The sequence below is a fragment of the Pseudoliparis swirei genome, chromosome 11 (genome assembly GCF_029220125.1).
Source record: "Pseudoliparis swirei isolate HS2019 ecotype Mariana Trench chromosome 11, NWPU_hadal_v1, whole genome shotgun sequence".
Taxonomy (NCBI): Eukaryota; Metazoa; Chordata; class Actinopteri; order Perciformes; family Liparidae; genus Pseudoliparis; species Pseudoliparis swirei.
In genome coordinates, this window is record NC_079398.1 from 5,916,170 (window position 1) to 5,942,383 (window position 26,214).

General features: G+C 43.1%; 1 protein-coding gene across 6 annotated transcripts in view; it reads left to right on the forward strand.

Moving 5' to 3' along the window:
• Window positions 1-26,214, forward strand: part of atp10d (ATPase phospholipid transporting 10D) — a 56,457-nt gene that overhangs the window by 16,201 nt on the left and 14,042 nt on the right. For all 6 annotated transcript variants that reach the window (XM_056425840.1, XM_056425839.1, XM_056425838.1 and 3 more), the window contains 8 exons: window positions 4,113-4,308; window positions 6,291-6,376; window positions 7,111-7,217; window positions 7,348-7,479; window positions 7,724-7,836; window positions 9,182-9,434; window positions 11,322-11,545; window positions 20,853-21,044. In XM_056425840.1, the coding sequence (XP_056281815.1) occupies window positions 4,113-4,308; window positions 6,291-6,376; window positions 7,111-7,217; window positions 7,348-7,479; window positions 7,724-7,836; window positions 9,182-9,434; window positions 11,322-11,545; window positions 20,853-21,044 (1,303 nt within the window). The remainder of the gene's footprint in view (window positions 1-4,112; window positions 4,309-6,290; window positions 6,377-7,110; window positions 7,218-7,347; window positions 7,480-7,723; window positions 7,837-9,181; window positions 9,435-11,321; window positions 11,546-20,852; window positions 21,045-26,214) is intronic.

Genomic DNA, 26,214 nt, shown 5'->3' on the forward strand with positions numbered 1-26,214 from the left:
TGTAACGGTTCTCTGGCCGTCACCCGTGGGTTTCCCCCCAAAGCACGAAGGATTTGCCACCAACAACGAGGTTCTATTCGGGAACATGCTTTATTTCATTCACACTCAGCACAGCAGACCGCAAGCCTGCGCCTCTGCTCACTCTTCTCTCCAACTCCAGATCTGCTGCACTTTAATATGAGCAGCGTCAGTTGCTGACTAATTGCCAATCAGTCAGAGCAGCTGACTGATTAACAACCGGCCAGCAGCCGAGGCCAAATTGGAGACAGCTGCCACACCCGTCTTCTGCAATGACCAATGCCTGTTTTGTTTTGATGTGGCTTTAAAGGGAGGATGGATAACATCTTCAGAAAGGGTTGTCTCACAGCTGGATAGTGGAACATGTTCAAAATACAGCGTACAGTTCAACTGATATAGATTCTGTGAGCCGTTCTTTTAGGTTTAGATATTACCGTCTTTTTCTACAAACTGGGGGCTGGCTAATCACCATCTACTGCTTGTAATACGCAGACTATAGATATAGTAATCCATAGTTTATCTTTCTATTTACGTATGTTCTGTTTGTCTATGCCCTATGTAAAGCGTATTTGAGTACCTAGAAAAGCGCGATATCGAAGTAGTACCGTGGTCACATCCTGGATTTGGTCTGCTCCACTGGTCTCACAATACCTCATCTCTCCAGCCTCAACCTCAATATCTCCGACCACCTGGCTATCACCATGGATAGTCAAGTCAAGTCTTTTTATTGTCAGATGCACAGAATGACACAGGGTCAGACTGGGCACTGAAATTCTTAGGACAAGGCACCACACAACAACTACCATAGCATAACATAATATAACATGACATACACTCTGTACAAGTACTCTGAACATAATACTAACATATAACATTGACATCCCTATCCCCTTCCCAAAAGCCAAGTGCAATATATCATTCAGAAATCTCAAAACCATCTCCCCCGCAACTCTTTCAGCCTCTCTTGCCAGTACCATGTCTTCCTCCCCTTCCCCGCTGTCTGATAATCCCTCTGTTCTCGTAAACAACTATAATAACACCCTCTCCTCCTGTCTTGATCAGCTGGCTCCCATTACAACCAGAATTGTCTCCTTCAAACACTTTGCTCCCTGGTATACTCCTGAACTCCACCAAATGAAATCCCGTAAGCGCCGGCTTGAAAGACTCTGCAAAAAAAAAATGGTTTAACAGTCCATCTCCAAGCCCACATTGAGTACCTTCAACAATACAAAGAAGCTCTCATCTCAGCCCGGTCCACCTACTATTCACACCTCATACGCTCTGGTTCCTCTAACCCTAAAGCTCTCTTCTCAACACTAAACAAGCTTCTCAAACCCAGGGACAACACCTCCAAAACCTTTATAGTTGACAAATACAATTCTTTCCTCTCGTTTTTCAATACTAAAATTGACAATCTACAGCAATTTGAACACCGCCCCCGCTATTTCCATCTCTCCACCTGCTCTCCCTATACTCACCACACCGCCCCTTTCTAAATTCTCCCCTGTGACCCCGTTGGAGCTCTCTTCACTCATAAAAGGAATGAGAAGCACTACCTGTAGCCTGGACCCCATCCCATCTACTCTCACCAAGGAATGTCTCCCAGCCATCGCACCACTCATCATTACAATAATTAACTCGTCCCTCAACTCTGGCTCAGTCCCCGACACACTTAAACTGGCTGCTGTCACCCCCATCCTCAAAAAACCTGGACTCGACCCTGAGACCATGAGCAATTTCCGGCCCATTTCAAATCTTCCCTTCCAAGCAAAAATACTGGAACGTGTCGTCGCTGCACAACTAAAAACTCACCTCACCTCCAATGATTTGTTTGAGCCATTTCAATCTGGTTTCCGCTCACAGCACAGCACTAAAACAGCACTTCTGAAAGTCACCAATGACCTCTTCATCTCCTCAGACTCCGGTCACCTCAACATCCTCATTCTCCTGGATTTCACTGCAGCCTTCGACACCATCAACCACAACATCCTTCTCTCCCGCCTCAAAACATCCCTCAATATCACCGGATCTGCTCTATCCTGGCTCAAATCATATCTAACAAACAGACAACAATTCATCAGCATCAACAACTGCACCTCCTCCACTGCTCCTGTCTCAGGGCGTCCCTCAGGGTTCAGTGCTTGGTCCACTTCTGTTTATTCTTTACGTACTCCCTCTTGGAAATATCATACGCCAACACGGTCTCATGTTCCACTTTTATGCCGATGATGTCCAGCTCTACATCTCCACAAAGGCCATCACCACTGCCACTCACTCTACTCTAACCAACTGCCTCACTGACATCAAATCCTGGATGAACACCAACTTTCTTAAACTTAACTGTGATAAATCTGACATGCTCATCATCGGTCCCAAATCTCTCACCAAAACCTGTCATACCTTCTGCCTCGCCATGGATAACTGCACTCTGTCTCCATCCCCACACATCCGCAACCTCGAAGTCATGTTTGACAGCAACCTCTCCTTTGAACACCACTTCAAACAAATCACCCGAACTGCCTTCTTTCAACTAAAAAACATCGCCCATCTCCGCCCATCACTCTCCACATCTGCTGCTGAAACACTGATCCACGCCTTCATCACCTCCAGAATAGACTATTGTAACAGCATTCTTTATGGCACAACATCCAAAATTCTAAATAAACTCCAGTATATTCAGAACTCTGTTGCTCGCCTGCTCACCCACTCCCGCTCCCGTGATCACATCACCCCTGTTCTCCAGACCCTCCACTGGCTCCCCGTCCCAGAACGTATCCAATACAAAATCCTTCTCCTCACTTACAAAGCCCTCCATAACCAGGCCCCCTGCTACCTCACCGATCTGCTTCAACATCACACTCCATCCCGTCGGCTCCGCTCCTCTGATGCCAACCTCCTCTCCATTCCTCACAGGACCAAGCACCGGACATGGGGTGACAGAGCCTTCTCCATTTCTGCCCCCTCCCTCTGGAACTCTCTCCCCAAAATCATCCGAGACTGCACCGAACTTTCATCGTTTAAATCACAAATCAAAACCCACCTGTTCAAAACTGCTTTTAATGTGTGATTGTGTGCTCTGTACGTTCTTATTTGCTTTTATCGTTTGTTTTTATTGTAATTTTTAATGCATAGCTTTTAGGATTTTTTAATTATGTGTTGTAAAGCGTCTTTGAGTACTATGAAAGCGCTATAGAAATTTTATTTATTATTATTATACTGTGGCTCAGTGGAGAGCAGGGTCGTCCTTCAATCAGGATCGGCGGTTCGATCCCCGGCTCCGCTAGCCCACGTTGATGTGTCCTTGGGCAAGATGAATATATTCAATTCAATTCAGTTTATTTGTATAGCCCAATTTCACAAATTACAAATTTGTCTCGGAGTGCTTTACAATCTGTACACATAGACATCCCTGCCCCAAAACCTCACATCGGATCAGGAAAAACTCCCAAATAACCCTTCAGGGGGAAAAAAGGGAAGAAACCTTCAGGAGAGCAACAGAGGAGGATCCCTCTCCAGGATGGACAGGTGCAATAGATGTAATGTGTACAGAAGGACAGATTTAGAGTTAAAATACATTCAATGAATATGACAGTGTATGAATAGTTCGTAGTAGGCATATTCCACGATGGAGACCTCCACGATCCATCAGGCAGATGGAGGTAGAGAGGAGGAGTGGGCGGAGTCTCAACAGTGGGCGGAGTCTCAACAGGGCAGTGGCGTGGTCGGTAGCAGGAATTCCACGACCCAGACCTCGATGATCCATCAGGCAGATAGGATCTATGCCGTCTCATAGAGTCCGATGACCCGATGAGACGTGAAGTCAAAAGGACATATGTGAATGTTAGTTACTCCTGATGTGCAGGTGGAACCTTAGCTCCTCCCATGAGTGTGTAAATGGGTGAATGATGTAATGTAGTGTTAAAGAGCTTTGAGTGAACGGAAGACGAGAAAAGTATACACAACCATTTACCATGTGTAGCTGCTATTAATCTTATGGCGCTCTCTCTCTGTCTCGCTCTATCTCTGTGTGCTCATTTTCTCAGAATGTAACATCTGCCTGATACATTTTCTTCGGGTTCTGTGTCCATCCGCAGGAAGCTGAAAGCCTACATTGACCAGTGCTGGAAGGATGTGCGAGTTGGAGACTTTGTCCGTCTGTCCTGTAATGAAATCATCCCGGCGGACATGTTGTTGCTGTATTCCTCTGACCCACGTGGGATTTGTTACATTGATACCGCCAACCTGGATGGTGAGACCAACCTGAAACAGAGACAGGTGGTTTCATTGCAGGTAATGATGCATGTGGATTTCTTATATATTGTTAATTTTACTTTATTACATTTAGAAAAGGTGCATTTCTTCAAATGCCATTCTTGTTGCCAATTATTTTCCAACAAAGAGCACTCTTTTTAACCATCCTATTAATGGTAATGGTGAAAGGGTTTATTTTGACCAAACCAGAGTTGGCGATTGTTGGAATTGGAAAGGGTCGGCTAACATTTAGTTTCTAGTTTGAATGAGATGTGCTCACCAGGCAGGGGGCATCAGACCCAGCCAGGTCCAATGGACCCTATGAGACATGGAGTCACAAAACATCCGGGAAGGAAGCAGAGTTAGTAATGTGTGATGGAGGGATGTAAATTCATCCATAAGTAGAGAGAGAAGAGGAGATAGGTGCTCAGTGCATCCTAAAACGTTCCCCAGCAGCCTATAAGCCTATAGCAGCATATCCAGGGGCTGGACCAGGTGAACCTGATTCAGCCCTAACTATAAGACTATCAAAGAGGAAAGTCTTCAGTCTACTCCTACATGAGGTGACTGTTTGCCTCCAGGACTGAAGGTGAAAGCTGGTTCTATAAAAGAGGAGCTTGATAACTAAAGGCTCTGGCTCCCATTCTACTTTTTAGGACTCTAGGAACTACAAGTAGTCCCGCATTTAGTGAGCGCAGCTCTCTAGTGGGGCAATATGGTACTACAAGCTCCTTAAGATATGATGGTGCATCACCAATCAAGTCTTTGTAGGTGAGGAGAAGAATTTTAAATGTGATTCTTGATTTTACGGGGAGCCAGTGCAGAGCAGCTAGTGCAGGAGTGATGTGATCTCTTTTCTTAGTTTTAGTGAGAACACGAGCTGCAGCATTCTGGATCAACTGGAGGGACCTAAGAGACTTATTAGAGCAGCCTGATAATAAGGAGTTGCACTAATCCAGTCTCGAAGTAACGAACGCGACATCTATTGCTTGTGTCCATCCTGATAGAGAGATCCTCCTCTGTCTGCATCTTTTTGAGACTAGATATGCCTGATTTCTTTAAATGTTACATTTTTTTAAAAATGCAGTCCTTGAGATTTGCTTCACGTGGGAGGTAAAGGACAAGTCCCGATCAAAGATAACGCCAAGATTCTTTACAGTGGTGTTGGATGCCAGGGCAATGCCGTCTACAGGAACCACATCACCAGATAATTGATCTCTGAGGTGCTCAGAGTAAAATAACTTTTGTTTTGTCAGAGTTTACGATCAGGAAGTTGCAGGTCATCCATGTTTTTATGTCTTTAACCCTTGTGTTGCCTTCGGGTCAATTTGACCCGATTCAATGTTTCACCCTCCTGTCGCCTTCGGGTCAATATGACCCGATTCAATGTTTAACCCTCCTGTTACCTTTATATTTACTAACATATTTTACCCTTGAGGTCAATATGACCCCAGCTATTAAAATCTCCAGAAAATTATTAGAATTAATATTGTTTTCCAAGTTTAAGTGTGAGGTACTTTATGTTTGTTTGTTGACTCGAAGAACACCGACATTAAACATTGAATCGGGTCAAATTGACCCGAAGGCGACAGGAGGGTTAAATATTGAATCGGGTCAAAATGACCCGAAGGCAACACAAGGGTTAAGACATGTTTAGTGAGCTGGTTGGTCTCCTCTGGTTTGATCGATAGTGCGGTACCTGAAATGCCAATCGACTGATCCAGTCTCTGTAATAGGATGTCATGGTCAATAGTGTTGAATGCAGCACTAAGGTCTAACAAGACCAGTACAGAGATGAATCCTATATCAGCACTAAGGTCCAACAAGACGAGTACAGAGATGAATCCTTTATCTGATGCCATTAGGAGGTCATCAGTAATTTTCACCAGTGCTGTCTCTGTGCTGTGGTGTTTTCTAAATCCTGACTGAAACTCCTCAAATAAACTATTAGAAGAAGTCAATTTGCTTCTATGCATGTGTATCGATCTGCAGATTTGATTGAACTTGTGTGTGTGTCCCAGGGAGTAGAGTTCACCGCTGAGAGCTTCCACTGTGTGGTTGAGTGTGAGAACCCCAACAATGACCTCAGCAGGTTCAGAGGTTACATGTGAGTTCCTTTTCATTCTGCAGTCATCAAACACCTCCGTTTAGTACACAGTGGCATGACTCTGATATCTGGAATCATTATCACAATCTTTGCACGATATATATATATATATATATATTATCCCTGTGTAATTTATATCTTTGTCTTCATTTAGGATAGTTCCCTCATTTCAATGAGTGGGAAAAGAAATCCGGCTTTGTTGAAGTATTTCCAATAGAGAGGTTGCAGGCAGTGCACTGTCAGACATTTAATTATTAATCTAGACTTGTATCTAAGAATTAGTATAAACACGAGTTAAAACATGTATTGTCACAGTTTGCTCCTCATTTTCGAATCTCTTTGGTGTCTCCTTTTATTGAGAAACAAAAAATATTCTCAACTAAGAATATTGCTTTTTCAACTCTAACACACCGTATATATCCAATAAATATGCATTGACATATTACAAAACAGACAGAAATGCATACAATTAAAACTGCTTTTGTCATGAAGCATGACTGCTGTCACACATTCTGAAATCATATAACAATTTTGAAAATCAATAATGACTATTAGGACCATGTAACCATTAAGACGGTGAGACAGGGAAGATGATTGAAGTCGCACCAGCTTTTGGCTACCACTAAATATGACCCTCAAATGCCCCTCTATCTTCTAAATATGTCAGTGGTTATAACTGGAGTATGCTATGCAGCTAAGCGTGTGTGTGTGTGTGTGTGTGTGTGGTTCCATAGGGAGCACCCCAGTGGGGCCCGAGTCGGCCTCCATAACGGGAACCTCCTGTTGAGGAGCTGCACCATCCGTAACACTGAGACCGTGGTGGGCATCGTGGTCTACGCCGGTAAGATAAAACATCACTGCCAAACCCACCGTCGGTGTGCGTTGGTTCAGTTCAATGTAACTCTGTCTGTTGATTATGGTCTATATATAATTGAGCATGGATGTTGGGTCCCTCTTCCTGTGTGACCTAGGTCATGAGACTAAAGCCATGATGAACAACAGTGGGCCGCGGTACAAGCGCAGTCAGCTGGAGAAGCGTCTGAACACAGACGTCCTGTGGTGTGTGCTCCTGCTGCTCGTCATGTGTCTGACTGCTGCCGTCGGTGAGTACCCACACAGGTCAACCATTGAGGAGAAACAACGCCATGAAACACAATCAACCAAGAGCCAGTGGGTGCTCCAGAGGCTGATGCCCAGTTCACACAGGAAGTGCTGAGCTATGTCAGTTGTTGTGAGATCAGCAGCCTGGCTGCTCACACCAGAACCAAGAGTACAATCTGGCGAGCACCTGTGTTACACCCGTATGATGCCTGCCATCTGGTTTAAATGAAACTTGGTGTGTTTCAGGTCATGGCCTTTGGCTGAAGAGCCTCAGAGAGACGATCTTTCAGGTAGATACGGAGATGTCTCCGGCCCTGGCTGGATTCTATGTCTTCTGGACAATGATCATTGTGCTGCAGGTACAGTTCGATGTTTCACTCCCATTAGAACAGTTGCATGTTTGCACTCTTAATAGCTGCAATTATAGAGCCGACTTTTACTTTTCAGGTTAACCAAAAACATTTGAAAATCGTTTTTCCGGATTGCTTGAATGGAATGTAGGATTAAGGGTCATACAAAATTCTAATTCTGAAGATTTCATATGTGACGGCTCATAATAGTTACCCAACTAATAAATCAAATGCTTGTCATTTTTTGTGAAAGTGATGGCAATGATGGGCTTAAAATAACGTCATAAGCAGAAATGAACAGAAGCCAAAAAGACGAAGCAGTCCGACGGCGTCACCGACCAAGCAATCGCATATTCTAACATTCCCCTTTTTAATATCAGGAAAAAGTGTGGAAAGAACAGCTTGAATCACCATGGTAACATGAAAACAGGAGCTACGCTCACGAAGGCCGATCTACCTGTTCACATGTAACATCAGCTTACCTCGCCAAAAAGAACTAATTGTGTTCTGATATGGACGGTACTTCTCATAAGGGGTGAGCAGGGTCGTCCTTAAATCAGAGGATCGGTGGTTTGATCCCCTGCTCCACGGGCCCATGTCCATGTGGAGAAGGGCACTCCTTTGTTGAGTGAATAATGAGTGAATGTTCCATAACTTCTACCTCCATAGGACGGTTATCACAGTAGGGAGGGTCGGGTGGGAACGCCTTGAAATTAAAATGTCACTTGTTCACATATTTCTTTGAGGCGTGTTTCTGCCTGGCTGCCCCTGGGTTACTCGCGTTCAGACAGTCACTCAGTGACTTCCTGTTTGGTCGTATTCAACAGGAAAGGCTATTGTCCTGAACTCCTGCTGTACATTACATCTAGCTGTCACTTTTATCCAAAGCGACTTTTAGACTTTCTATCACACAGACAGAACTATGGTGGGTCTTGCTCAAGGGCACATCGACTAGGGAGCAGGGATCTAGGGAGCAGGGATCGAAGGTCTCCAGTTGGATGGGGAAGAGGGCGTGGCTGAGGGACAGCTGCTCTAACCTGCTAGAAAGGTTTTCCCAAATCCCTAACATGTCACAGATTTGTGAGATTGAAGCTTTAATACGAAAAATACCGCCAAGAGTTCATAACACGGGCATGCTCTTCAATGTTATGACAATGAATGCTCCATTTAATCTTCTTCAACAGAACAATGGTCATAACAGGTGAGCTGTGAGCGTGGTTATTTAGACCGTGGTTGCATAAAACATGTGTGCTTACCTTTTGACATTTATTATACCCGTCAAGTTCCATCACAGTTGGTGGAGTTGGTGCTCGTTGTATCCATAAAGGCATCATAATCCATTTCTGTCCACCAGGTGCTGATCCCCATCTCTCTGTACGTGTCCATTGAGGTTGTGAAGCTGGGTCAGATCTACTTCATCCACAATGACTTGGCGCTGTACAACAAGCAGCTGGATTCCCGGATTCAGTGTCGGGCCCTGAACATCACGGAGGACTTGGGCCAGATCCAGTACCTCTTCGCTGATAAGACGGGAACTCTGACGGAGAACAAGATGGTGTTCCGCCGCTGCAGTATTTATGGGGTTGAGTACCCTCACGAGGAAAATGGTAAGAACTGATAATATTACAAGACTAAGACTTATTTTCACAGTAGTGAGAAATCTGACTAGATATCCAGACAATAACAATAAGCACGTTGTTTGAATACAAACTAGTTGTGGGAGGTCGGAAAAAAACAACAACATTTGGCTTTATTATCACAGCAGGCATGTTTTAATCGATCAGCATCGGAGAAAAGAAACCCAAATAAATGCAGATTGTTAAATGTGTCGCTGATTTAGAAGCCAGATGTTCCCTTTGACCTGATTAGTGTTGTGATTGGATGTTACTAATTACACAGATGGACATCAGGGCGACATCTGATTGGCTACAGATACACTACCGTTCAAAAGTTTGGGGTCATCCAGACAATTTCGTGTCTTCCATGAAAACTCACTTTTATTTTTCAAATGAATTGAAAATTGAATAGAAAATATAGTCAAGACATTTACAAGGTTAGAAATAATGATTAATATTTGAAGTATTAATTTTGTTCTTCAAACTTCAAGCTCAAAGGAAGGCCAGTTATAGCTTATATCACCAGCATAACTGTTTTCAGCTGTGCTAACATAATTGCACAAGGGTTTTCTAATCAGATATTAGTCTTGTAAGGCGATTAGCAAACACAATGTACCATTAGAACACTGGAGTGATAGTTGATGGAAATGGGCCTCTATACACCTATGGAGATATTTCATTAGAAACCAGACGTTTCCACCTAGAATCGTCATTTACCACATTAACAATGTATAGTGTGTATTTTTGATTAATGTTATCTTTATTGAAAAAACAGTGCTTTTCTTTGAAAAATAAAGACATTTCTAAGTGACTCCAAACTTTTGAACGGTAGTGTAGGTCTACATTGAAAAAAAGACATTTGTGAATCGAGCCACGACAGGGGAGTCTCAAAAACCCCAAAGACAAATGTGTAGCGATCCACAAACAAATGCATACAAATCCACTTAGAAATTCAAGATTCAAGATTCAAGATGTTTTATTTGTCACATACACACACAGGGTGTGCAGTGAAATGAAAGTGGCAATGCTCAGCAGGAATGTGCAAGGGCAACAAGTACACACTATTTACAATAAAAAACAACACAATATTTACAGTACAATATTTATACTAAGTGTGTGTGTGTGTGTGTGTGTGTGCCTAAGAGGGGCAGTTGTGTGGGTCTATGTGGGGGTCCTGGTGAGGTCGGAGTTCACAGTCCTGATGGCCTGAGGAAAGAAACTCCGTCTCAGTCTCTCTGTTCTTGCAGCGTGACTACGGAGGCGCCTGCCTGACCGCAGCAGCTGAAACAGTCTTATAGTGGAACAATCCATTATTGTCCCAACACTGAAACCACCAGAGCACACGTTGAGTTTGGTTTACTGGATCATCGTCTCAAAAGAAGAAGCACAAGATAAGTGGGATGGACACGAGAGTTTAATGGTGTGGAAAAGCAGAACACTCACACACTCACACACTCAAGACACCAATGCAGCCATTTATCTTATCTTTAACATTTATATAAATCGTCATTTATTTATGTGTGAATTGGAATATATATATATATATATATATAAACTGAAAAATACAAGTAAAACAATTTACAAATATTATAATTGGCCAAAATGAATAATTTAATTTATGAGCTTTGATTTCTGACATTTACAAAGGACTTTACTCGTGATCCGTCTTTATAGCAGAAACATCTCGTGTTCTGCTTTTCCACACCATTAAACTCTCGTGTCCATCCCACTTATCTTGTGCTTCTTCTTTTGAGACGATGATCCAGTAAACCAAACTCAACGTGTGCTCTGGTGGTTTCAGTGTTGGGACAATAATGGATTGTTCCACTATAAGAGTATTCTGAAGGCCCTGTGAGTCATGTAAATGTCGTGTGTCAGCTCGGAGGCTGCAGGTGTACGAGTCGGAGAAGATGGAGGCGGCCGGTCGCTCCGTGACCCTGAAGTCGAGCTGCAGCGGTAAATCTCTGAGCTGTCGCTCCGTGAGCTGCAGACACAGCGCGGTGTCTCTGCACACGCTCACTGCTGAGGAGGAGGAGGAGGAGGAGGAGGATGAAGAGGAGGACCACATCTGGACCAGGACCAGTGCCTTCTGCAGTCGCGTGGTCAGACACTCACACACTCACACACTCAAGACACCATAGACACATTATTCGGTTGACATCCACAGCTCGTGCAGCGGATCTCCACACTGTGGTCAATTGTATTAACGTATTTTTTGATGTTCTAATTATTATGTCCCTGCTCAGTGTTTGTGTTGCTGTTGTTTACATTCCTCCCGATGCACAATATAAAAAATGCACTCCAGGAATGTATCATCAGCAGAGAAAACAAGCGGATGGTTATTTTCTTTGTGATTTTAATCAAACAGACCTCAGATCTTTTTGGGGGGCGGGGTTTGCAGCATCTGACCAATCACAAACATGCTCAAGAAAACAGAATAGAGAAATATAATATCATAAAAATATGAAGAAATTGAAAATATGAAGAAGTTAAAAACATAATTTAAAGTGACCAATGCAGAAGTATCAGCAGACGAGGATTCTCTGGTTGCGTGAACGTGTAAAGGAACAGATTTATAATATCACTGCTTCATCTCGATGGCTGTGACTATAATGTGTGTATTGTGTTCACTTCATGTGTTGCTGAGATATATTTGTATCCTTTCAGCTGCTACACAGCGGTGTGAAACAGACCAAAAGAAATCTAAAAACATAATTCTAAGAAATAGAAAGGTTTCCTTCTATAACTTCTCATCACTCACAGCAAAGAAAATAATTACCGGGGCAAAGTAACACTCCAGTGAGTGAGACCTCACTCCAACATGTGACCGGCAACACACAGCTCAAGAAGCTGACTCGCATAATTAATATGTGATATATATAGAAAGAGAGAGAGAGGGAGTCATTGAATGTGTTCTAACATGACAACTATTGCTTCTGTCCAACCTGGAGAGGAATCCTCTGCTTCCCTTTTTAAATATATATATATATTTATTTATTCTTCTTGTAGAAGCCATAATATGATTTGTGTTTACCTGTCTGTTTGTTTGGTCATGTTTTGATGACGCAATGTCAGTGGGCGTAACCTTATAAATAGACGGCACCTGAGTGCCGGCAGGTGTGTTTTTGTTTGAGAGAGCGGAAGGGAATTTTTTTTTTAACCGCAGGCAGAACCGCACAAACGCACGCAGAACCTATGAACAACCTCACTAGAACCGTATTAAGATATCGCCCTTGGAAAGGCATTTAGAGATAAGACGGTTTATTTTCTGTAAGAGTTTTCCTTTATTTTCTGTTATACAATAAAATGGTTGAAAGTGACATTACGAAAACAGAGCGTTAATTCTACCGACCGCCTCTACAATAAGTAAAAAATACCCTCTGAACGCCACAAAGAACGCCAGCAACGTGGATCTGAGTGAAGGCCCGGAGTCGCTGTCGCTTCGGATTCATTTGGACTGCAGCCAGAATCTGATCTCACCGGTACCGTGAGTAACGAGCGGACGCGCCGTCTTCTGAACCTGGTTACGATCAAACATTAAAACGGACAAAGGAAATGAAAGAAGTGTTTGATGAGCAGACAAATGAATCCATAAACTGCCTATAAATTACGGAATCAATCAAACTATAGGTCGCAGGACACCGCGAATCAATATCGCTGCACGGAAACAAAGCGCGGACATGCGCATGAACGAATATAAATAAATAAAGAAGCCACAAAATACTCACGAATATTCCAACAAAAACAGTCGGACTTACTTGGAAAAAACATGCACAAACGAAAATTAAAGGCTGAGAACGAAAAGTGAAATAATGGCGGAAGGATCTGCATCGGGACTCACTGAAGCCGATAATATTGAGATGGACGCGCCGCAACAAAAGAAAGCATTTAAATCACTCAGCGCAACACGTCGAGGGAAACTCTCACACTGCACATGGAAAATGAATGAAATAAAAACAATGATGAGAGAGTGTGCTGATGTTGACGTTGTGAATAAAGCTGCAAATGAATTTCTAAAACTGCTGGATGAATTTAAAGAGTCTCATCATTCTGTTCAGTTATTGCTGCCTGAGGATGTGAAAACAAATGAAGACTTGGACTGGTTAGAGCCCAAAATGGCGGATTATGAAGCTTTTATGTCTGAGGTGGATCAATGGTTAAAACTTCAGCCTGACCCACAAAATCTTGTTGATGCTGGGGACAGTGTCTCACAGACCAGCTCAAGGAGTTCTAAAGGTTCTAAAGTTTCCAAAGGTTCCAGATCTTCTTCAGTGGTTTCAGCACGAATGAAGGTAGCTGCAGACAAAGCTGCTCTGCAGACAAAGCTGCTCTGCAGGCCAAAGCTGAAGCTCTGAAAAATAAACCTGAACTGGAAATGGAGAAGCATCAGCTGGGTTTAACAATGGAAGCAGAGAAGCATCAGCTGAGTTTAAGAATGGAATCCCTGGAACTGGAAGCAGATCTTGCAGCAGCTGATGCAAGGCTAAAGGCCCTAGAGGAATTTGAAAGTGGAGCCTCAGAATTTGGAAAAGAAACTGAAAACCGGAGATATGCTTCTGCCAAAATGGAAGAAAGTCTAACACAACTGGAGTTTGCACAGATAGGAACCATACCTAAAACCCCCTGACAAAGAATGATGTACACTCAGCACCGACCAATAACTGAGCAACCACCGAGGGCTCCAACAAACCCTCCCACACGTAAAGCTGTGGTTTCTGATGGACCACCCAGATGAGGAGAATCCACTCCCAGACGTGAAATAGCTCAGAGCATCGATCTCATAAACATCATACAAAGACGGACAGACTTGACGGACCTGCTCGTGATACAGCAGAAAGAAGCTAAACTGCCAAGAAGGGAAGTGTTGGTGTTTGACGGCAATCCTCTAACTTTCAGGCCATTTATGAAGGCTTTTAAGCACAACATCGAGGACAAAACCAAGAGCAACGAGGATCGACTGTACTTCCTGGAACAGTATACGGTTGGACAGCCAAAGGAACTCGTCCAAAGCTGCTTTCACATGAACGCCACCACTGGTTACCAGGAAGCAAAGCGCCTACTTAAATATCACTTTGGCGATGAATTCGAAATCATATCTGCATACGTCGAAAAGGCCTTGAACTGGAACCAAATAGGCACAGATGATGGAAAAGCACTTCATAGCTACGCCCTCTATCTGAGAGGCTGTGGTAATGCAGTTCAGGACCTACCATACATGTCAGAGCTGGACTCACCATCCAACATGAAAAGACTTGTTTTCAAACTTCCATTTAAGCTTCGAGAGAAATGGCGATCTGCTGTATGTGACATCACTGAAAGAACACAGCAGAGACCTAAGTTCCATGATCTTGTTCTGTTTATGGAAAGGCAGGTCAGAATCATTCAAGATCCCGTCTTCGGGGATATACAGGACCCAGCCGGAAGCACGAGTGGGAGAATATCCAGACAAGACGTACAGTATACGAGACCTAGCAGCAAGAAAAGCTTTGCTACGACTGTTGTACCCAAGACAGAAACCTACCAGAACACTAAGGCACAGGAAAGGGCAGACAGGCCAGAGGGCATCCGGACAGCCATGGACGCTTTCGTCAAGCCTTGTGCTTTCTGTAAAGGAGATCATGTGATGGAAACATGTGAAAGAATAACAAAGATTCCCCATGAGGAGAAAGTCGAGCTGCTAAAGAAAAATGGACTCTGCTTTGCCTGCTTGATCAAAGGTCATATGAGTAAAGAATGCAAGAAACGTCTCACGTGTCATTCCTGTGAGAAGAAACACCCCACTGTCTTGCATATAGAGAACTTTATTCCAGGAAACACCAAGCCAGCAGCTAAACAGGTTTCAGACACCAGGAGCAACTACATGGCTAAAGTTTCATCGGCAGCACAAATTGCTATGGTGTCATCAGCAGCACACACAGGGGACAGAACCACAGACTACAAGCTAGCAGTGGTACCTGTAAAGATAAAGAGCCATAAAGGTAGCTGTTTGATAGAAACATATGCATTTCTAGACCCTGGAAGCACTGCCACCTTTGTCACCGAAAAACTGATGGAGCAGTTTTCTGTCAGAGGAAAGAAAACAGAGATCTTACTCCGAACAATGGGTCATGAAAAGCCTGTGAAAACCCATGTGATAAGAGGACTGGAAGTATGCAGCCTGGATGGCAACAGCTTCATAGGGCTTCCAGAAGTCTTCACACAAAAGGCCATTCCTGTCAGTCAAGAGAACATTCCTACTGAAATGGACATAAAAGGATGGTCTTACCTAAAGGAGGTCCACTTAAGGCCCATCAGGGCAGAAGTAGGCCTATTGATTGGTGCAAATGTCCCAAAGGCCATGGAACCACTGAGAGTGATCAGTAGCCAAGGTGAGGGGCCCTACGCAGTCCTGACAAGCCTAGGCTGGACTATAAACGGACCTCTCTGCAGTACTGCACCTATGGATGAGCATGGTCGACCACAGATAACATCCAAGAGAATATCAGTGGCCAAGCTGGAAGAGATCCTTATACAACAATACAACCAGGACTTCTCAGAGCTGGCCTACAATGAAAAACAAGAACACTCATTTGAAGACAAGAAATTCCTGCATGTGATGAACAGTTCAGTCAAAAGGAAAGAAGGCCACTATGAACTACGACTTCCGTTCCGTCAGGATAACATCAGCCTGCCAAACAACAGGAAGGTGGCGGAACAAAGAGTATTAGGCCTTGCCCGCAGATTCCAGAAAGATGAAGCCTTTCAGAAAGACTATAACAGCTTCCTGAGGCAGCTGAGGAAATTCAACCTGCCAGGGAGAATGATGGTACAATTCTACACGGCCATCGTTGAGTCCATCATCTGCTCCTCCATCACCGTCTGGCACCCTGCAGCCACAGCCAAAGACAAGTGCAGGCTGCAGAGCATCATCCGCTCGGCCGAGAGGGTTATCGGCTGCAATCTGCCTTCCCTCCAGGTCCTGTTCACTTCCAGGTCACTGAAGCGGGCCAGAAAGATTGTCGCTGACCCCTCCCACCCTGGACACTCCCTGTTCGAGTCCCTCCCCTCGGGGAGGAGGCTGCGGTCCATCATGACAAAGACCACCCGCCACACCAAAAGTTTTTTCCCGTCGGGGGTCGGGCTCATCAATGGAACCCGGACTGACTGACTGTCACCCCCAGGACTACCACCTCTTCTTCCACCTTCCTCTCCTCCTTCTTCCCGCTCCTTCCTCTTCCTCCTCCTCCCTCTTCCTCCCACTCCTCCTCCCTCCTCCTTCTTCTTCCCTCCTCCACACACGTCACTTTAACATGCACTTTAACTAAAACACACCACTTGAAGCACACACCCAAACACTTTCACATTATTTGTTGTCTTTCTGTCGTGTTGATTGTTGTTTGTTTGTCATGTCCAAATGTTGCACCTTCCACCAAAAAAATTCCTCGTTTGTGTAAACATTCCTGGCAATAAAACTGTTTCTGATTCTGATTTCTGATGAGTGATGTCTTGAGGAAAGGGCATGCAGAAAGAGTGCCCGAGGAACAACTCCCCCGGAAATATGGAAAACTGGTACATTCCCCACCATGGTGTCTACCACAAAAGAAAAAGGACAATCCGGGTGGTGTTCGATTGTACCTCTTCATTCCAAGGAACCTCCCTAAATAGTGAGCTGCTGCAGGGTCCTGACCTTACGAACACCTTGCTGGGTGTACTCCTCCGATTCCGACAGGAACCAGTAGCAGTGATGGGAGACATAGAAAGAATGTTCCATCAAGTAAGAATACCTAGAGATGATGTGGACTTCCTCAGATTCCTGTGGTGGCCAGATGGTGACACCAACCAACTGCTAGCAGAGTACCGGATGACGGTGCATCTCTTTGGAGCAGTCTCATCACCGAGCTGTGCCAATTTCGCACTGAAACGGACAGCTGATGATAATGAAGGAAAGTGTAGTACTGAAGTCGTCAACACCATTCGTCACAACTTCTATGTAGACTGCCTCAAATCTGTCCCAAGCGAGAGCCAAGCAATCTGTCTGGTGAAGGAGCTCAGATCAGTCTGCACCACAGGTGGATTTAAACTCACCAAATGGACCAGTAACAGTCGAGCAGTCCTTGCCTCTGTTCCAGCGGAAGAGAGAGCCAAAGATGTCAAAGATCTAGACCTCAACAAAGACAAACTGCCCATAGAAAGGGCTCTTGGCATGCGATGGGACATTGAGTCCGACACATTCTTCTTCTCTATCACCCCGAAACAACCATCAGTCACCCGCAGAAGCATTTTGTCCGTATTGAACTCAGTATACGATCCTCTTGGGTTCATAGCACCAGTCATGCTGACAGGGAAAGGAATACTGCAGGACCTGTGCAAGCTAAACTGTGGATGGGATGAATCGATACCAACTGCTTACACAGAGAGATGGAAAGAGTGGCTGAAAGACCTTAGCCTGATTTCCAGCCTAAGAATCAAGGGATGCCTTAGGCCACCAGATTTCGAAGTTACTAGATCCAGATGCATGCTGAAGGTATCAAGTGGACATTCAATCCACCCTACGGTCCTCATCATGGATGCGTATGGGAGCGGCTCATCCGGATAATCAAAAAAATCATCTACTCCATCACAAAGGAACAGACCATGGATGACGAGAGTCTCCAAACAGCTCTATGCGAAGTGGAGGCAATCATGAATGACCGACCCATCACAGTCTCATCGCAGGATATAAAAGATCCAGAACCTCTGACACCTAACCACCTACTTCAAATGAAGCGAATGCCGACTCTTCCACCCGGACTCTTTGACAAAAGTGATATCTATTCCAGAAGAAGGTGGAAACAGACCCAATATATAGCTGATCTCTTCTGGAAACGCTGGACACGAGAGTACCTTCCATTGCTCCAAGAGAGACAGAAATGGAATCAGATTAAAAGTAATCTAAAGCATGGAGACATAGTGTTGATCATCGATGAAAGCTCACCACGCAATTCCTGGCCCATGGGCAGAATCACAGAAATGTTTCCGGACAAAAGAGGACATGTACGTCGGGTCAAGATCAGGACACAAAATGGCACCTTGGAAAGGCCCATCACAAAGCTGTGCCTTCTACAAGACATGCCCTGATGACGGGTCCCTTTGCCCTTTTCTTATTCTGACCCCTGAAAGGACTTTAGTTAAACCTTTTCTTTCTTCTTTCCCCCCCTCAAGAACTTTTCATTGAACTTTTTGCTAATATGATTTGTGTTTACCTGTCTGTTTGGTCATGTTTTGATGACGCAATGTCAGTGGGCGTAACCTTATAATTAGACGGCACCTGAGTGCCGGCAGGTGTGTTTTTGTTTGAGAGAGCGGAAGGGAAATTATTTTTAACCGCAGGCAGAACCGCACAAGCGCAGGCAGAACCTATGAACAACCTCACTAGAACCATATTAAGATATCGCCCTTGGAAAGGCATTTAGAGATAAGACAGTTTATTTTCTGTTAAAGAGTTTTCCTTTATTTTTTGTTATACAATAAAATGGTTGAAAGTGACATTACGAAAACTGCGCGTTAATTCTACCGAGCGCCTCTACACTTCTCATGTCTGTTTCACACAGCTGAGCTGCAGTTGCTAGCATATTGTCATACCCACCAATAGAATCCATCAGCACTACATTAACGTGACAGAACACACGCATCATTTTAGTAATGATGTACACATTCAGAATGTGGCTGTTAGTCTGGATAAAGAATGTTACTTCTTGAATTTGTCTAATATATCTAAGGATCCACGTTCCGAGTTCTGATTGGTTGATCTCTTAGAGAGAACACAAGCAGGTTATCTTTAAGAAGCAGCAGACTCCCACGAGAAGTTCGATCTTGTGTATAGAATCACAATCAGAATAGTTTATTTGCCAAGAACGTTGAACATACAAGGGATTTGACTAAGGGAAGGTGCAAAATAATAAACATAGACTACAAATATAGCAGACCACCAGGCAGGAGGCATTGGGAAAGAGGCCAGACCAGGAGGCACAGAGAAGAAGCCATTGGGAAGGAGGCCGGGTCTCGGCCAGAGGCTGGATGCAGGAAGCAGGGGCAGGGGGGCAGGACCAGCTTCAGACGCTATGACACGTGAATTCACAAAGACTCCAGGAAGGAAGCATAGTTAGTAATGTGTGATGGAGAGATGTAAATTCATCCATAAGTAGAGAGAGAAGAGGATACAGGTGCTCAGTGTATCTTAAAACTTCCCCCAGCATCTTATAAGCCTACAGCAGCATCTCAAGGGGCTGGACCAGGTGAACCTGATTCAGCCCGAACTATAAGACTATCAAAGAGGAAAGTCTTTAGTCTACTCTTACATGAGGTGACTGTCTGCCTCCAGGACTGAAGGTGAAGCTGGTTCCATAAAAAAATATATATATATTTTCGATATATGTATATATATATTTTTTTATTTATATTTTATTTTTATGTATGTATATATGTTCGGAGAGTATTTAGTTGGTTGCAACCTGCAACACACCACAAACTATCAGCAAAAGTTTCCACACTTGTTCTTTTTAATTCAGATTTAAATAGTCAGCCCTTAAACAGACAATTTATTAATTTCAGTGGTTAAAGTTAGTAAATGGTTACTATTAAAATATGCTTTTGGTTGCATTTTATGAGACATATAGGAGTAAGAGTGTTTTTTTAACTTGACTAATGGTCAGGACATATTGGCCTGCTGCAGAGATATCTGCATGTGGAGGTACAGTACGAAATCACTGGAGTGGATTCTGAAAATAATCAGATTAAAACATTAACATAAAAAAAAATGTTGACCTATATTGTGATTGCTACTAAGTATGCAATGAGTTCCATATTTTGTGTATATTAACTAAACACAAGCAATGCACTCAGTTTTGCTTGTGACTAGCGACCCCAACTGGCTGGTTAGGAGTAGTAAAATAAGAGATAAAATAATCCTTTATTTAAGATGAACAGTAAATGAAACGGCGAACAATCTACGGTAACCGAATACTATCTACAATAATCTATACACACAGGCAGAAGGAATATGGCTATTTCCAAGTATTAGTGAGCACAATGGCAACCTGTTGATACATGCAGCAGATCAGACATGAGCTCTCTCCCATAACCCTATTAATCTAAATGCATTAACATGATCCGATTAGGTTAGCAGACGTTATTTATCCCCAGTGTGGAAACTCATTTGTCACCAAAATCTCATACAGACACCAGAAAATGAAATATGATTGACATGATGCTCAATCTGAAAACCACATCTCAAGGTGTTCATTAAAAAACTGCTGCTGGAACAAAAGAGCGTCGGAGTCGCTCACGGGAGGAGCTCCGGGCCTTGGTTCTGAACGTGGCCCTTGTCGATGACGTGTGTGTGTGAACTCTGCTGTCCTTCATGATGGGTCAGCTGCCTCTCTCTCTGTCCAGACCAAGGAGGTGGTACCAGACCCGGAGCTGGTGAGGAAGCTGAACTGGTTCTGCTCCCCCGTGCTGGCTCTGAGTGACGGCTCCTCTGGAGCTCCATCCAGCCTGGAGCTCACCTACATCACCGACTTCTTCCTGGCTCTGGCCATCTGTAACAGCGTGGTGGTGTCCTCAGCCACCCAGCCCCGACACGCGGTGAGTAGAGCGTGTGTGTGTATACTGTGTGTACACTGTGTGTACACTGTGTGTATACTGTGTGTATACTGTGTGTATACTGTGTGTACACTGTGTGTACACTGTGTGTATACTGTGTGTATACTGTGTGTACACTGTGCGTATACTGTGTGTATACTGTGTGTATACTGTGTGTACCAAACTGTGGCCTTCTGTGATGGTTGGGTACAAATACCAAAACTAGCCCCAGTCAAAGTCTGTTTATAAACTATTTGAACTAAAAATCAGCTCACCAGTTCCTATCAGAAGCTGACTTGTGTTCTCTTTGTGTTCTCTTTGTGTTCTCTTGATGTTCTGTTGGTGTTCTCTTTGTGTTCTCTTTGTGTTCTCTTGGTGTTCTCTTTGTGTTCTCTTTGTGTTCTCTTGATGTTCTCTTGGTGTTCTCTTTGTGTTCTCTTGATGTTCTCTTGGTGTTCTCTTGGTGTTCTCTTGATGTTCTCTTGATGTTCTCTTGGTGTTCTCTTAATGTTCTGTTGGTGTTCTCTTTGTGTTCTGTTGGTGTTCTGTTGGTGTTCTCTTTGTGTTCTCTTGATGTTCTCTTGATGTTCTCTTGGTGTTCTCTTGGTGTTCTGTTGGTGTTCTCTTGGTGTTCTGTTGGTGTTCTCTTTGTGTTCTGTTGGTGTTCTGTTGGTGTTCTCTTTGTGTTCTCTTGATGTTCTATTGGTGTTCTCTTTGTGTTCTCGTTGTGTTCTCTTAATGTTCTGTTGGTGTTCTCTTGGTGTTCTGTTGGTGTTCTCTTTGTGTTCTCTTAATGTTCTGTTGGTGTTCTCTTGGTGTTCTCTTTGTGTTCTCTTGGTGTTCTCTTTCTGTTCTCTTGGTGTTCTCTTAATGTTCTGTTGGTGTTCTCTTTCTGTTCTCTTTGTGTTCTCTTGGTGTTCTCTTGATGTTCTGTTGGTGTTCTCTTTGTGTTCTCTTGATGTTCTCTTTGTGTTCTCTTGATGTTCTGTTGGTGTTCTCTTTGTGTTCTCTTGGTGTTCTCTTAATGTTCTGTTGGTGTTCTCTTTGTATTCTGTTGGTGTTCTGTTGGTGTTCTGTTGGTGTTCTCTTGGTGTTCTCTTGGTGTTCTCTTGGTGTTCTCTTGATGTTCTGTTGGTGTTCTCTTGATGTTCTGTTGGTGTTCTGTTGGTGTTCTCTTGGTGTTCTGTTGGTGTTCTGTTGGTGTTCTGTTGGTGTTCTCTTTGTGTTCTCGTTGTGTTCTCTTTGTGTTCTCTTAATGTTCTCTTTGTGTTTTCTTAATGTTCTCTTGATGTTCTCTTGATGTTCTCTTTGTGTTCTCTTGGTGTTCTCGTTGTGTTCTCGTTGTGTTCTCGTGGTGTTCTCTTGATGTTCTGTTGGTGTTCTCTTTGTCTTCTTGTTGTGTTCTCTTGGTGTTCTCTTAATGTTCTCTTGGTGTTCTCTTGATGTTCTGTTGGTGTTCTCTTGATGTTCTGTTGGTGTTCTCTTGATGTTCTGTTGGTGTTTTCTTTGTGTTCTCTTGATGTTCTGTTGGTGTTCTCTTTGTGTTCTGTTGGTGTTCTGTTGGTGTTCTGTTGGTGTTCTCTTTGTGTTCTCATTGTGTTCTCTTTGTGTTCTCTTAATGTTCTCTTTGTGTTCTCGTTGTGTTCTCTTTGTGTTCTCTTGATGTTCTCTTGTGTTCTCTTTGTGTTCTCTTGTGTTCTCTTGTGTTCTCTTGTGTTCTCTTGTGTTCTCTTTGTGTTCTCTTGGTGTTCTCTTTGTGTTCTCTTGGTGTTCTCTTGATGTTCTCTTGTGTTCTCTTGGTGTTCTCTTGATGTTCTGTTGGTGTTCTCTTGTGTTCTCTTGTGTTCTCTTGGTGTTCTCTTGTGTTCTTTGATGTTCTCTTTGGTGTTCTCTTATGTTCTCTTGGTGTTCTCTTGATGTTCTCTTGGTGTTCTCTTGTGTTCTTTGTGTTCTCTTGGTGTTCTCTTTGTGTTCTCTTGGTGTTCTCTTGATGTTCTCTTGGTGTTCTCTTGATGTTCTCTTGGTGTTCTCTTGGTGTTCTCTTGATGTTCTCTTGGTGTTCTCTTGGTGTTCTGTTGGTGTTCTCTTTGTGTTCTGTTGGTGTTCTCTTTGTGTTCTCTTGATGTTCTGTTGTTGTTCTCTTGATGTTCTCTTGGTGTTCTCTTGGTGTTCTCTTGGTGTTCTGTTGGTGTTCTCTTTGTGTTCTCTTGGTGTTCTCTTTGTGTTCTCTTGGTGTTCTCTTTCTGTTCTCTTGGTGTTCTCTTAATGTTCTGTTGTGTTCTCTGTTCTCTTGTGTTCTCTTGGTGTTCTCTTGGTGTTCTCTTGTGTTCTTTGTGTTCTCTTGGTGTTCTCTTGTGTTCTCTTGTGTTCTCTTATGTTCTGTTGGTGTTCTCTTTGTGTTCTCTTGATGTTCTGTTGGTGTTCTGTTGGTGTTCTCTTGGTGTTCTGTTGGTGTTCTGTTGGTGTTCTCTTTGTGTTCTCTTAATGTTCTCTTTGTGTTTTCTTAATGTTCTCTTGATGTTCTCTGTTCTCTTGATGTTCTCTTGGTGTTCTCTTGGTGTTCTCTTGGTGTTCTGTTGGTGTTCTCTTTGTGTTCTGTTGGTGTTCTCTTTGTGTTCTCTTTGTGTTCTCTTGATGTTCTATTGGTGTTCTCTTGGTGTTCTGTTGGTGTTCTCTTTGTGTTCTCTTAATGTTCTCTTTGTGTTCTCTTGGTGTTCTCTTTGTGTTCTCTTGGTGTTCTCTTTCTGTTCTCTTGGTGTTCTCTTGGTGTTCTCTTTCTGTTCTCTTGGTGTTCTCTTAATGTTCTGTTGGTGTTCTCTTTCTGTTCTCTTTGTGTTCTCTTGGTGTTCTCTTGATGTTCTCTTTGTGTTCTCTTGATGTTCTGTTGGTGTTCTCTTTGTGTTCTCTTGGTGTTCTCTTAATGTTCTGTTGGTGTTCTCTTTGTATTCTGTTGGTGTTCTGTTGGTGTTCTCTTTGTGTTCTCTTGGTGTTCTCTTGGTGTTCTCTTGATGTTCTGTTGGTGTTCTCTTTGTGTTCTCTTGATGTTCTGTTGGTGTTCTGTTGGTGTTCTCTTGGTGTTCTGTTGGTGTTCTGTTGGTGTTCTCTTTGTGTTCTCTTAATGTTCTCTTTGTGTTTTCTTAATGTTCTCTTGATGTTCTCTTGATGTTCTCTTTGTGTTCTGTTGGTGTTCTCTTTGTGTTCTCTTGATGTTCTCTTGATGTTCTCTTTGTGTTCTCTTGGTGTTCTCGTTGTGTTCTCTTGATGTTCTGTTGGTGTTCTCTTTGTGTTCTCGTTGTGTTCTCTTTGTGTTCTCTTAATGTTCTCTTTGTGTTTTCTTAATGTTCTCTTGATGTTCTCTTGATGTTCTCTTTGTGTTCTCTTGGTGTTCTCGTTGTGTTCTCTTGATGTTCTGTTGGTGTTCTCTTTGTGTTCTCGTTGTGTTCTCTTGGTGTTCTCTTAATGTTCTCTTGGTGTTCTCGTTGTGTTCTCTTGATGTTCTGTTGGTGTTCTCTTGATGTTCTGTTGGTGTTCTCTTTGTGTTCTCTTGGTGTTCTCTTGGTGTTCTCTTGATGTTCTGTTGGTGTTCTCTTTGTGTTCTCTTGATGTTCTGTTGGTGTTCTCTTTGTGTTCTGTTGGTGTTCTGTTGGTGTTCTCTTTGTGTTCTCATTGTGTTCTCTTTGTGTTCTCTTAATGTTCTCTTTGTGTTTTCTTAATGTTCTCTTGATGTTCTCTTTGTGTTCTCTTTGTGTTCTCTTGATGTTCTGTTGGTGTTCTCTTTGTGTTCTCTTTGTGTTCTCTTTGTGTTCTCTTGGTGTTCTCTTTGTGTTCTCTTGATGTTCTCTGGTGTTCTCTTGTGTTCTCTTGTGTTCTCTTGGTGTTCTCTTGTGTTCTCTTGGTGTTCTCTTGGTGTTCTCTTGTGTTCTGTTGGTGTTCTCTTGTGTTCTGTTGTGTTCTCTTGGTGTTCTCTTGGTGTTCTCTGTGTTCTCTTTGTGTTCTGTTCTCTTGATGTTCTCGATGTTCTCTTTGTGTTCTCATTGTGTTCTCTTTGTGTTCTCTTAATGTTCTCTTTGTGTTTTCTTAATGTTCTCTTTGTGTTCTCTTGATGTTCTGTTGGTGTTCTCTTTGTGTTCTGTTGGTGTTCTCTTGGTGTTCTCTTTGTGTTCTCTTTGTGTTCTCTTTGTGTTCTCTTGGTGTTCTCTTTGTGTTCTCTTGATGTTCTCTTGTGTTCTTTGATGTTCTGTTGGTGTTCTCTTGTGTTCTCTTGTGTTCAGTGTTCTCTTGGTGTTCTGTTGGTGTTCTCTGTGTTCTCTTGATGTTCTCTGGTGTTCTCTTGTGTTCTCTTGGTGTTCTCTTGTGTTCTCTTGGTGTTCTCTTTGTGTTCTCTTGATGTTCTGTTGGTGTTCTCTTGATGTTCTGTTGGTGTTCTCTTTGTGTTCTCTTGGTGTTCTCTTGATGTTCTGTTGGTGTTTTCTTTGTGTTCTCTTGATGTTCTGTTGGTGTTCTCTTTGTGTTCTGTTGGTGTTCTGTTGGTGTTCTGTTGGTGTTCTCATTGTGTTCTCTTTGTGTTCTCTTAATGTTCTCTTTGTGTTTTCTTAATGTTCTCTTGATGTTCTCGTTGTGTTCTCTTTGTGTTCTCTTGATGTTCTGTTGGTGTTCTCTTTGTGTTCTCTTTGTGTTCTCTTTGTGTTCTCTTGGTGTTCTCTTTGTGTTCTCTTGATGTTCTCTTGGTGTTCTCTTGGTGTTCTCTTGATGTTCTCTTGGTGTTCTCTTAATGTTCTGTTGGTGTTCTCTTTGTGTTCTGTTGGTGTTCTGTTGGTGTTCTCTTTGTGTTCTCTTGATGTTCTGTTGTTGTTCTCTTGATGTTCTCTTGGTGTTCTCTTAATGTTCTGTTGGTGTTCTCTTTGTGTTCTGTTGGTGTTCTGTTGGTGTTCTCTTTGTGTTCTCTTGATGTTCTCTTGGTGTTCTCTTGGTGTTCTGTTGGTGTTCTCTTTGTGTTCTGTTGGTGTTCTCTTTGTGTTCTCTTTGTGTTCTCTTGATGTTCTATTGGTGTTCTCTTTGTGTTCTGTTGGTGTTCTGTTGGTGTTCTCTTGGTGTTCTGTTGGTGTTCTCTTTGTGTTCTCTTGGTGTTCTCTTGATGTTCTGTTGGTGTTCTCTTTGTGTTCTCTTGATGTTC